This window comes from Sorex araneus, chromosome 4, assembly GCF_027595985.1.
Source record: "Sorex araneus isolate mSorAra2 chromosome 4, mSorAra2.pri, whole genome shotgun sequence".
Classification (NCBI taxonomy): Eukaryota; Metazoa; Chordata; class Mammalia; order Eulipotyphla; family Soricidae; genus Sorex; species Sorex araneus.
In genome coordinates this window covers 173,279,013-173,292,991 of record NC_073305.1, presented here as the reverse complement: position 1 = coordinate 173,292,991, position 13,979 = coordinate 173,279,013, and the positions used below count along the sequence as shown (strand labels likewise).

At 37.5% G+C, this 13,979-nt stretch overlaps 1 protein-coding gene across 1 annotated transcript in view; it reads right to left on the bottom strand.

The window, feature by feature from the left end:
• The window catches only part of ADGB (androglobin), a 182,455-nt gene that overhangs the window by 115,054 nt on the left and 53,422 nt on the right, over positions 1 to 13,979 (bottom strand). The window contains 3 exon segments of the mRNA XM_055136319.1: positions 180 to 347; positions 5,938 to 6,188; positions 11,111 to 11,197. Coding sequence (XP_054992294.1) covers positions 180 to 347; positions 5,938 to 6,188; positions 11,111 to 11,197 — 506 coding nt within the window.

Here is a 13,979-nt window from a genome sequence, read left to right as displayed (position 1 = left end):
AAAATACTGTACATTATAAACAGGATTATATGTTTATGTAATCACATATATAGTATAATAACTATAATTTATGATATATTTCTATACTAGCAGGCAATAAAGGTTTCTTGGTGTGCCTTCCTTAACATAAACACTACTGTTGTAACTTTTTTAGGTTCTCCACCAGTTTACTGAACAGCTAGAATAGTTACTCTCGAAGACTGATTGCTTAAATTCTGACAGAGACTGCAGAGAGTGGTGGCCTTCGGATGAGGTTCTTGAGCCATGGATTGACCATTTGTATTTTTCCTTTTCCTTTTCTCCGTCTTTATTCCTCTTTTTCCCCAAGTCTTTTGGATCTGCTTTCTCTATTGTATTAAAAAAAACACAATCTTTAACTACAAAAATATCAGACAGCACTTCGTATTTAGACATTGTGTTAAAACACAGGCTGAAAAAGTACAATTTAGATGTAAACTCACAACTACAAACTTCTCAAGACAGTACTCACCTCTAATTAGAAACCGCCAGAGTAAACTGAACATTGGTATTTTAGGTACATAAGCCAAAAAAAAACTATAACATTAAGCATAGCATCAGATAATTAAGTGGAAAGGGAGTAGCTTTAAAAAGCTATCAGAATTTCATTATGTATTTTCCATAAATATTCAAATTTAGCCTAATTCTAGATTGCAATATGTGATTTTTGTGCCACATTAAAACAAAGTTGTATAAAGCCATCAAATGCATATTCAGAATTCATTAGTAGAATATAGTATGAAACAAAAGTAACAAATGGGAAAATACAGTTTAATACAGACATGTATTTGTATAATATGCAACATTCTCTACTAAAATGTGTTTCTTTCATTACTTTGAATAAATGTGCTGCTCTTCTATCATTTTGCCCTATTCATATTGTCAACCCCTCTAAGGGTTAAAATCAGTGTCTTTCCTAGTGGAGATAATCTTCCCATTTATGCAAATCTCTGCCAAATATATTTTAAATCACCATAAGAACCATAAGATCCTTGGTCTTCTCCCTCTACCATATTCTTCAATGCCTATAAAGATAAAAATTAGAGCCTTTTCCCAGAAGTCATCAATGTTATTCTATTAAACAAATTCACTCGCTGAACTTGGCCTCTATCTTCCATTGCCCAGAATGAAAGAGTTTGCTCCCTCGGTAAGTTCAATTCCTCCATCTGCGCTTTGAATCCTCTGCCTTCACAGGCAATTTTCCCCGTGACTTCCAGATGCGTCATCCCAAGCATCACTTAAAAACGCTGATCCCCTCATCAGTTTCTAACTCTAAATACCATCCATGGGTATCACTTATTACCTATCGGTTTCACTTTGTAGCTCTCCCTCTTCTCAGAAACTATTAAACGGTCATTAATACATTCATTTTCTTCTACCTGCTTTATAAACCTTCTCCAATATGTCTTTCATCCTACCCCTTACCTCCACACAGCAAAGTCCAACAGAACAGCTCTCAAATGATGGAACTGTTCTAGCTGATTCTGGAATCACTGTTTGCCTTCAGTGGTGACCCTGTCTGCTGGTATCCTTATCCTGCTTCTCTGGTCCTGCCCTGACCTCCTTCACCAGAGCATCCTTTTGTCTCTAGGTCTAAGAGGTTTGCTTCTCTAAGGGACATCGTCAAGCTCACTAACTACTCTCCTAACTTTATGTGGTCTCCTTGGCAATGTCTATCAAGTGCATTTGTCAATTACTGTCAAATACATCTCGCCAGTCTGGGCTCTTCAAAGAAAGAGTCTTGAATTTCTTAAAGGTGATTCAAATTCTGTACCTTCAAAATCACATTATAATCTTTCCTAACTGACTCATTCCCTTCCTCTGTTAGTACTATCCATCTCAATTTAAGACATCACTGCTGGCTTCATTCGACAGGTCAGAATCCTATAAATCATCTTTGTCATGTTCTTTCTTTTTTTAACCTCTGTGTTGGGGGGGGGGTGAGGCACACCTAACTTTTCTGGGCTTATTCTTGGTTCTGTGTTCAGGGTTCACTCCTGATCATGCTCAGAGGACCATATGTGGTACCAGGGATCTAACCGAGGTTAATTCACCTGCAAAGCCAGTGTCTTAACCCTTGTACTATCTCTCTGACCCCAATGTCCTACCAAATGTTTTGTTTTAAATCTCTCAAATACCACACTTGATTCGCCTCTAGATTCTGACAATACATGCTGCCTCTTATCTCTAACACAATCTAATGGTACCTGTTTTGTCTTCTTTTCAATTTTCTAAATTATAATTTAGATACTATGATTATAATAGTATTCAAGCTTATTGTATTGTATGGTGTCACTGCATATCACCACTACCTAAATGCCAGTGACTCTCTACCACTGTCCTATTCTTTATCCTGAACTGTTATCCATGGCCACTTTCCTCACACTGTTAATAATTTTTATAATTTGAGGCCATGAGATTATCAGTGTTTAAGTCAGTCTATTCCTTTATCTCTATATGCCATAGGTGAGTGAGATCATCAGGTATCCTCTTGACCTCTGGCTTATATCACTTAACATGATACCCTTCATTTCCAAGCATGCAGCCATAAACTGTGTGGTTTAAATTTTACAGTTGTATAGTACTCCATTGTGTTTATATATAACCACAGTTTCTTTTTCATTTATCTATAGTTTGACATTTATGATGTTTTCATACCCAGATTACTGAATTAAACAGTTTTATAAATGTAATGTGAGTTATTATTTTAAATTAATGCCTTTATCCTTGTGGATAAATAATAATAATAATAATAACTGCTGGGTCATGTGGGAATTCTAATCTTATTTTGTGATGGAATACCCATACTCTTTTCCATAGAGGCTAAGCTAGAAACACTGTCACCACCAATGAAAGAGGGCCCCCTTTCCACGACAAGCCTCTTACAATGATTATTTTCATTTTTTATGTGCTATTTGATATATGCCATTTATCACACTGCTGTTCTGATTTGCACTTTCCTATTTCTAGGTGATAACAAACACTTTTTATATGTTTGCTGACCATCCTATGTATTCATTGGGCAAATGACTATCCATGTCCTCCACTTTTTAATTATTATTGTATGTCATTGTTGACACAAATATTTGAAACATACTGTTTATACTTCACATATCTTAGGTATTGATTCTTTCCTCATGTCACTTTTCCCACCTTTACCCCAATCCCAAGGTCAAAATTTATTTTTATAGAATCAGAATAGTCTCTTGAAAATGTGATGAGATCAGCTGTCAATTATTCCTAGGATAAAGAGTGATAATTAACATAACCTAGAAGATTTGAAACAATCAACCTCCCACTTATCTTCCCAGGCTCTCCTCAATCTATTTTATTCCTCACATTTCTCCTCCAATTAAACACAATTTCTACCAGGTCTGACAAAACATTATCATTCCTTCTCTACCTAGAGCTCTACCTAGTAAGACCTCTACCTAATAAGAGCTCTTTCTCCAATAGTTCTCTTCATATTATATATAATTTTTGTAAATACAACTCAAAACTTTTCCATAGAATTCTTCCCTGATGTCACAACTCTGAAATTCACTGGTGTCTGAATTTTCTTTCAAGACTCAGTGATAACAATATTTTGAATTAGTGCTTATCTCAGTTATCGCACAATTTTATTAACTTTTGCAACTGATTTTTTCAGCAAGTAATACCTAATTCATGGAATACTTATTTATATTCCAATCACAAATAATTATACTGGAATGGATGGATGGACAGATGAGTGGATATAAGTGCAGATGGGAAGATAAAGGTTAATTTGTGACACGTGCAAAAAAGGCTTTAGTATCAAAATTAATTTGAGATATATTAGATAAAGCAAATTTAATTAAGCTAATTTATTGAACTATCACACATTACAGCATTTCATGAGTAACTTGTGCAGGGGGCAGAGAGATAGCAGAGTGGTAAGGTGCCTGCCTTGTATGCCACTGACCCAGGTTTGATCCCCTGCAACAAATATAGACCTTGAGTCCTGCCAAGAGTGACTGATGACCACAAAGCCAGGAGGAAGGCCTGAGCACAACCTTGTGTGGCAAAAAAACCAAAAACTGAGAAAAAAGAATAGCTTATGTAAACAGATATCACTCACACAGATGATTATAGGTATATTTTTGAGGAATATTTATGTAATTATCTTGCGCATTATAGTGTGAAAAATATTGGCAGATAATGTCTAGATAAGGAATAATTTGGACTATGTAACAATACTTTATAAGGTGTATCATTGTCACTGTATCACTCTCATCCCGTTGCTCATCGATTTGCTCAAGCAGGCAGTAGTAACATCTCCATTGTGAGACTTGTTGTTACTGTTTTTGGCTTATCGAATACACCACAGGTAGCTTATGTTACACTTTATAAAGTGTAAATATATCAAATATTATTGTTGATGCTCTCAACTTATAAAAGTTACTGAAATAAAGATGAGCATCGTCTTGCACTTTTATTTATTTATTTTGTTTTAGGCTGGAGTGATAGCACAGCGGTTGGGCATTCGCCTTTCACGCGGCCAACCCAAGTTCGATTCCTCCTCCCCTCTTGGAGAGCCCGGCAAGCTACCGAGAGTATAGAGCCCTCGCAGCAGAGCCTGGCAAGCTACCCGTGTGTATTGGATATGCCAAAAACAGTAACAATAAGTCTCTCAATGAGAGACGTTACTGGTGCCCACTCGAACAAATCAACAAATCGATGAGCAACAGGATGACAGTGACTCCTTGATGTGCACTCAGGGATCACTCCTATCAAGCTTATGATATCATATGGGGTGTCGCTGATTGTACCCAGGTCAGTGTCCTACCCACAGTGTCCTACTCCACTACTATCTCTCCAGTTCCTCTAGTATTTTAATTCTACTCTATCCTACAAGTTTGTTAATCTGTAGTCAATGAAATATTCTAGAAAATATAATATTAATAATCCAATTCCCTCTTTAAAAAGATAAATAGGGAGGGCCAAAGAGATAGTACAGTGGGTAAGACACTTATCTGCATGCGACTGACCTTGGTTTGGTCTTTGGCATCCCATGTGGTTCCCCAAGCCTCCCAGGAGTGACTCTTAAGCACAGAGCAAGGAGTAACCTCTGATTACCATCAAATGTGGCACCCCCACCCCCACTCCCAAAAAATAGAGAAATAGAACTGATCTGATCTTGGAGAGTTTCTGGCAACTGACTTATTCCAAGTAGGCTCATCTTGCTGCCATCAGGTCCAGATCTCTGAAGCCTTCAGAGGATAAAGCCAGACCAAGTCCCTGCCCTGTCTTGCCAAAGGCCCTGCACTTCACTCACCCACATCCAGCCCCCAGAGAAACAGTCCAGTATCACGACGAGTTCAGAGAGATGATTGCTAACTGATCATCCCAGCTCCAAAGCTCCTGAAACACCTGGCCACATTTGCCACATATGTGGCCACATGCCACCTCCAAACTTCACAGAGCTAAATGCCTCTTCCTACATTAATGCTATAGGAACTTAGTATGAACATATCTAATCATTTTGATTTTTTTTGAAAAGCAAATTATTAAATAATAATTAACACATAGCAAACCAGTCACAAGTTCTATCTGAAACCTTAGAAAGGAATTTATGTGCAGAGTTGTTTATACATTTAATAGATATTGTGAGCAGTAGTTCATTAAAAGTATCAAATGTGGACTGGAGGGAGAATGAAAGGTGATTACCCTGTACTCGGCCAACTGTGGCTATAATCCCAGCACCACACATGGTCCCCTGTGCACCGCCAGGAGTGAGCCAGGAGTAAGCCCTGAGTACTGCTGCAAGTGGCCCACAGACCAAGAAAAGTTACCAAATGATCATTCATAGAGAAACATCATGTTCAGCAATGACTGTAGAGCATTTGCATACATTATTCATATTAAATGTAAGTAACAGTATGATATAAAATATCTCACCCTTTGGATTTTTGTCGCTTTTCTCAGGAGTTGGCTTTAATATTGCCGGTGAAGTATCCAATTTGAAGTCTTTGCCCTCTTTCATTTCTTTGCCCTCTTTCACTTCTTTGCTATCCTTGGGCTCTTTCCCTGGTTCTTTAATTTTGCTTTCTAGTGCCACTAATTTGTTTTCAGAGTTGGAATCATAAGGCAGCTTAAAACTAGGCAATATATTCTTTAAGAGCTCCCAAACTTGGTCCATGTATTCTGGGCTTTAGAAAAAAATTTTTTTAAAAAACATACAAAGATTAATATCCAAATAAAAAGCTCTTTTTTATTCCCCATCCCAAATTTCTGAGAGAAGAAATAAATTTGGCATTTCACAAAACTAATTTCAATGATTTACTCCAAATATTAGTAAAAAGTACCATTTATTTTTCATTTATTGAACAAGCTTGATTGGTTGTCCACAACATGATAGGTTTTGCTAATGCAGAGACCAAATAAGGTGTTTTGGTTCAAAACAGTGATTTGGTGGGTTCCAAACTCACCTTTCACTAAGTATAAAAAAGATCTACAGATATATATTATATAAAATATTTTATATATTAAGATGTAATCTATCTTAATATATATTTTAAAAAGCACCTAAATAAACGAGTGAATTATGGTATGTGGAAAATACACATTTAAAGATATAGAGATATAAAACATATAGGTTTCAAGGAAGCAATGTACATAATGGTGATTACAGGCAATAAAATTGTATTGTATATTTGAAAGTTGGTGAAAGTTGATCTTAAAAGTTTTTATCAAGGAAAAACTAGCTGTGTAGTATTTAGTATGGTGATTATTTTGTTCTATGTGCAAATATTAACTTGTGATTTAGGTAAAATCAATACAATGTGACACGACAATTATATCTCAATAAAATATAAAAAAAACACAAAACATGAAACAAGATATCATGCATGGCCATACACATATATGGCAGGTGAGATTCACATGCTGTTACTAACATGACATGGAAAAATCACACCTCTGCACATTCGTTAAGTGTCAGCATTTTCCCAATCATTATTTGTTGTAAAATATCTTTATCTCACATGACCTTGGCAAGGAATTTAATAATATTTTGTGTTTTCTTTCCTTCTTAGGCAAATATATTAGGTTTTTCTAGTTGTAATCTATTATTATAGATAATGCTGGCAGACCCTTTGAAATTGCCTTTCATTTGCACACAGTTGATAAGTGACCTATTTCTCCAGTTCTCCCAATGCTCTTGCCTCTCTTATACTTATTCCTCAATGAGAAAGCACCCACATTTTGGTCGTACCTGTACTTAGATATAACCCTTAAATCATTAACTGCAGCTCAATATTCTTTATAGATACCCTAATGTAAACAACTGTCTGATAGACATCTCCAGCGGGCACCAGTAACGTCTCCATTGTGAGACTTCTTGTTACTGTTTTTGGCATATCGAATACTTCACGGGTAGCTTGCCAGGCTGTGCTGTGAGGGTGGAATACTCTTGGCAGCTTGCCGGGCTCTGCAAGGGATAGAGGAATCGAACCCACGTCTGCTGCATGCAAGGCAGACGCCCTATCCCCTGTGTTATCGCTCCAGTGCACATCTATAAGAATAAAACGTCAGTAAGCAGAAATGTCCTGCCTTTCTCTATCTAGCAAGTTAGACTAAGCCTCCGGAGTCTAACGACACTTTGTCCTTTTGATTTCACCTCTCTGTATTGCAATCAATAGCCTTTTCTCCACTTTTTTCCACCACTTGATTTTTAGAAATCCCCGGCCGACCCCTCTGGATTAGCACAGAAAGCAGATCTCCTGCTCCAGTCTTGCCATTTACTCTCCTGTTCTAAGAAATATACCAACACCAGAGGTCTTATCATCTTCCTGTTTTAAGTTTTTCAATCACACGCTTATCACAATGAGAATGTTGTGAAAAACTGATAACGGTATAAAAGACCTTTGTCTATGTGAATTTCACTGCTCTCTTCTCTACTCCATGCTATAAACCTACCACCTAGTAGCTCATAACAGAGATATGAGCTAGAAGAACCACATACTTTTTTTCTTTATACACCCATACTATTTTTAGCTGAGATGTCTGCCCTACTTTAATCAGTTGCTTTGTTCTAACCCTTTAAAACAAGTTGAAGGATCCATTCTGGGGGGAGTTAAGCTGTATATCCTGGCTCTGCGATAGCATAGGACTGGAGCGATAAGCACAGCAGGTAGGGTGTTTACCTTGCACGCGGCTGACCTGGGTTCGATTCCTCTGGCACTCTCAGAGAGCCCAGCAAGTTACCAAGAGTATCCTGCCCACATGGCAGAGCCTGGCAAACTACCCATGGTTTATTCGATATGCCAAAAATAGTAACAACAAGTCACACAATGGAGACATTACTGGTGCCCGCTTGAGCAAATCGATGAACAATGGCACAGGAAAGGGAAAGAGAGTGACAGAGCCAGAAAGAGAGACAAAGAGAGATGTTCAATTAAAAAAAACCTGAAATAATGGATGATGAAAAGTATAACTTGTAGAATGAGAAATTTATGTGGGATAATCCACAAAGACTTCTAAGGCTGAGGAGATTTCTCAATGGACTAGAGAGTATGAGTTGCATGTGGCAGCCCCAAGTTCAATTCCTAGCATTGCTGGAATGGCTCAAGCACAGCTGGGAGTGGCCTAGCCATGGATCATGACTGATGGGATCCAGCTACCTGTCACCTTGCAAATTAAACCTGTCTACTGATTAGATACTTAAGCTTGTTGAGACCTGACTGTTATAATGGTTTCATCCAAGTCAGAACCTGATGGGAGATCTTTCCCAGCATGAGAAAAACAAAGAATCCACCTAAAGACCCTAGAACACAATGGTTTTATATAGTTGAGAAATAGAATAAAGCTGTGAGTGCCAGCTAGTTGTTGCTAAGAAAGAGATTAGATGGGAGGAGGATGAGGTCAGAGGCTGTGCAAGAAATAGACGGTGCAGATTTTTGAGGACTAGCATAAACATTTTAGAGTTTCTTTCATCTGCAGTGGTTACCATTCCAAATAATTTGGAATGAGTGAAGTATTATGAACAAGAGCAGTTTATGGTATAGAAAACTGTTGACTTCTATGTAAAGAATTGACTAGGTAGGTAAAAGTTAAGGAAGATACAGGAGGACCAGTTTTGAGTGCCCACTTACTGTAAGTAGTGGCGTGGAGCTGATCTGTGATGGTGATGAAAGACGGAAAGCAATGACTAACCTCGGAATGAGTAGAGGATATACTATTGGCAGAGGTTAGGGGGCTTATATGAGCAGGAGGAAGAAATAAGTAATCCGTGATTATTCCTAATTCTCCCAGTGTGTTTTTGTTTTAATTTTAATTGATCAGATAGAGAGTGGTGAATGTACTTAAATGAGATGTTCTAGTAAAGATGCAAGTTTGGTGGTTGAGACTCTGGAATCCCCTTTCTGGATGTTTTAAGCTTAAATAGTTTCAGCATACATTAACTATTATATTATATACTAATATTCACTATTATATATATAAATAATCACTATTTATAGTGGGCTGGAGCGATAGCACAGCCTTTCACGAGGCCGACCTGTGTTCGATTCCTTCACCCCTCTCAGAGATCCCGGCAAGCTACCAAGAGTATCTCACCCACACGGCAGAGCCTGGCAAGCTCCCTGTGGCGTATTCGATATGCCAAAAACAGTAACAATAAGTCTCACAATGAGAGATGTTACTGGTGCCCGCTCGAACAAATCAATGAGCAATGGGATGACAGTGACAGTGACTATTTATAATACTACACATTAACTATTTTTTCTGATACTCTCTGGTGGTCCCTTGAACACCCCAGGAGTGACTCCAGAGCACTAGTGGGCGTGGCTGAAAAACAGAAAGAGATGGAGGAGAGGGAAGTGAAGAAGACATAGCCAGAATAAACTACTTTATCACCATTTTGCATATAAGAGATAGAAGCCCAAAGATTACATAGTCTGTCTTTAGTCCCCAGTAAACTTGGTGACCTTACAGAACTATATTTCCAACATCTAAGATCAGAATAATGCATACATACTGATAACATGTGGATTTGTTTGTTTTATAAAAGTCAGCATCCATTTTTTAGATGCTTACTTCTATTCATATGATTATTTCCCAGGCCCTTAATCTGGTTAATTTCCAGTGCTAATGAAAATGTGGTTCAAGTATCAAGTTCCACTCTATATAATGAACTTGTGAAATTTTATGTAACACATTAAATTTTCATCAATTAAGCCTTATATTTTATTTACATAAGCAGTCTCTAAATGCTTGAGTTATATAACAAAGACTTCGAGCCTTAAACCCAGCAGTACATAGATTCAAATGTATCTCTGTTCCCATATTTGGGAAATTCAACTACCAGAAGTTTTAATTTCCCCATTTGCAATGTAACATACTTATATAAAGAGTCATTGTCACTATCACTGTCACCCCATTGCTCATAGATTTGCTCAAGCGGGCACCAGTAACATCTCCATTGTGACACTTGTTTCTGTTTTTGGCATACCAAATATGCCACGGGTAACTTGCCAGGCTCTGCCACGTGGGATACTCTCAGTAGCTTGCCGGGGTCTTTGAGACGGGTGGAGGAATTGAACCCAGGTTGGCCGCGTGCAAGGCAAACACCCTACCCACAGTGCTATCGCTCCAGTCATAAAGAGTCATTAGGATATTTACATAAGATATTTTTCAGAACTGTGCTATTGATTTAAAAAGCATACTAAAGTATTTACTGTCTAAATAGGTGTTTTAATATTTTTAAAATTATTCTCTAATTTGTGTGGCTAATTAAATAGTTTTTATATATCTGTTGAGACACATGATTGCTTTGTACTATATATAATGTTGCCTGGAAATTTTATACATCATAATTTATTCTATCATAACATTGCAATTCAGATATACAAGAATTAAATTTAATACATCTCAATGAGAATCCTTGATATTCTCAAGCAATTTTATATAATAGTATAAATGTTATTCTCCCAAAACTTTGTGGCATAAAAATTTAAAGAAATGTTGCACTTCTTTAAAGTTTTTCCAATGCTAAGTTTGTGTCCTTTAAAGAAGAAAATTACTGAGCATCAGACTGGTCATAGATATTTTCCCTTCTTAGGCTCAAGCCTACCTAAGAGTGATGACTTCAGGCAGCCATCCTGTGAGTGCATGAATAACTGTGAACTCGCCCAGTTCTCTCCGCTCTGCTATGTGGATGCTAAAAAAAAAAATGCACAGAGGTACAGTTAATAAATTCTGGAACTACAGAGAGGCATATAAGAATGAGAATAGGAATGCCTCTTACAACTAAGATGATCATAAACAGTAGGATCATAATGACTTTATAATGGTTGTACATTATTATACAAGAACACGCTCTTCCAAAGGACAGATGACTTATTTCATGAAAGCACTTCAATAGATTTAATAATAATGTTCATAGTTACAAAACAAGCTCATACATGTAATGAATAGAATATATAATTAATATTAATGACACATGGAGCAGGTCCTAAGTAATATTTTATTCAATATTATTTTGGGATAAATTTGATCAAAAATTAAGTTTAAATAAAATCACATTCTTAGAGAACCTGTTTTCCTTCTATGTTTTTTTACTTAAAGTAGAAGCTTCTCAGAATCCATGGAAGATAGGGCTTAGGAAATACAGAGCATACTAATAGTGAAAATAGTATAAAACATAAATATGGGCAAGTTATATTTTATGGAGTCTATATACTATCTTAAAATAGGACATTGTCTAATCTTTCTGATTATAATAATTCTAAAATTGTTAGGAAACTATGTTAAGTCAGATTTGCACATAGCTTGTCAAGATGGGTATCAGAAATCTTTCATGGAGCCTTACATAGATGCAGAGAAACCGGAAACAGCTGGTCTGTTCTGTGTGAGAGGGTTTACCACCACTACATCAAGTCAAGCATCATCACGAGTGACCAAACATCACTCTCCCCACTTGCATCATTTTGCTTTTAAATAAGTTTTCTGAGGTTATCAATCTGTTTATATCAAAACACAGAATTGCTGGGCTGGAGTAATAGCACAGCGGGTAGGGCATTTGCCTTACATGAGGCCAACCAAGGTTCGATTCCCAGCATCCCATATCCCACCCTGGAGCACCTCCGTGAGTAATCCCTGAGTGCACAAGTCAGGAGTAATCCCAGTGCAATGCCAGGTGTGACCCCAAAAGAAAAAAACAAACAAACAAACACAGAACCGCCATGTGTCTGTCCCACATGGACATCACAGCTTTAGGCCGCCATGTGTCAATGGTGGTGATGAATATTATTGGCTAATGAATATGGTCTTTTTAAGGAATCTCAACTTTGTCAGTCAAATGTTTCATTGTTTATAAATTTGCATGAGTGAGTTGATCTGATTATGAATTTTGGTGTGTGCACACCTTCTTCATAGATAAATATCTATCTGGTACATTTCATGGAGTAGTCTCAATTTTTCCTTGAATAATTACAGTCACATTTATAAAGTGACTGTGCAACTCCTCAGAAATTATGTGCTTTCCTTTCTTCCCTTATCTTACAACTCTAGAGTAATTTTCAATATAGGATGTAAAATGTAATCATTGTGGAATATAAAAATCTGAGAAAATGCAAAGACAAATATAAGTTGCTGCATTTAGAGTGTGTTTTTCTAGCAAGCCTAAGAAACATGCTTCACTTTGTCTAGTAATTTGTTCTCAAGCTGGATTCATTTATGTAAGAAAATAAAGCAAAACAGGTGCTGGAGAGATGGTACAGCAGGTAGGACACTTGTCTTGCCGGTGTCAGACCTGGTTTCTATCCCTAGCACTGCAGTTGTCCCTCTGATCCCCCCCAGGAATCACACCTGAGTGCAGATTTGGGAGTAAGAATGAGCAGAGCCAGTGACGACCCCCCCAAAAAAGCACTGTAGCGCTGTCATCCCATTGTTCATCAGTTTGCTTGAGCGGGCACCAGTAACGTCTCCATTGTGAGACTTGTTGTTAGTGTTTTGGCTTATCAAATATGCCACAGGTAGCTTGCCAAGCTTTGCCATGCAGGCGGGATACTCGCGGTAGCTTGCCGTGCTCTCCAAGAGGGGTGGAGGAATCGAACCCGAGTTAGCTGCGTGCAAGGCAAATGCCCTACGATCCCCAAACAAAATAAAAATGATTAACCATAATTCAAGTTACTATAAAATCCTAGTAATAATCACATGAGCTAACACAACACCTTCTGCTGGTCCTGAATTTAATGCATTACTGGATTTACGCCTCAAGTTCTCAAAACTTCAAGTAAAAGTGTGAGAATTAAGGGCATTATTTTCTTTCAAAATAAGCAAATATAGTTGTCACCTGTGTGAGAACTTAAGTGATCGTTAGTTAACAAATGGTGGTGGAAAGTGGGAAAGGGACTTCTTTCTGTGAACACTGAAGTTAAGGGCCGTAAGATTAGTGAAGTGAATTTCCAATACGAAAACAAAATTAGGAGAATAAACTGATAGGAAGAGTGATAGAGATAACTGCTTTAATTGCACAGTCTCGGGAGAGGGAATAAGAAAACACAAAGAAAACAGAGCTGGCTTCTGACTGACTTGCAATGCTTTCAGGAGCAGGTAGCTGAACTGAAAGGCAAAAGTCTGAGCCTAGTCTGTGAAAGCATGTGGGTGTGTTTGGTTGAATACAAGATGCTATTACACACTGTAGGAGTGGGAAGGGCATAAAATTCACTGAAGGGCACTTGGGATTCTTCAACTGAGCTACAATACAAAGCTGTCACGCTTTTGTAACGCAAGCATCTGCCATTGGTAGGGACAGGAGGGAATGAAGGCCAGAGAGCCAACACACTGCAAGCATGTCTTCTACATGTTATTGTACTTCATGCAGAAGTCATTAGACTATAGAAAGCAATGTAAGAAAGTTTATCACAAATGTACTATAAAAACCTGTTGCCAAAGCATGAAAATTGCATTCAAATATTTCCCAAAGTTTTTATTTTTCA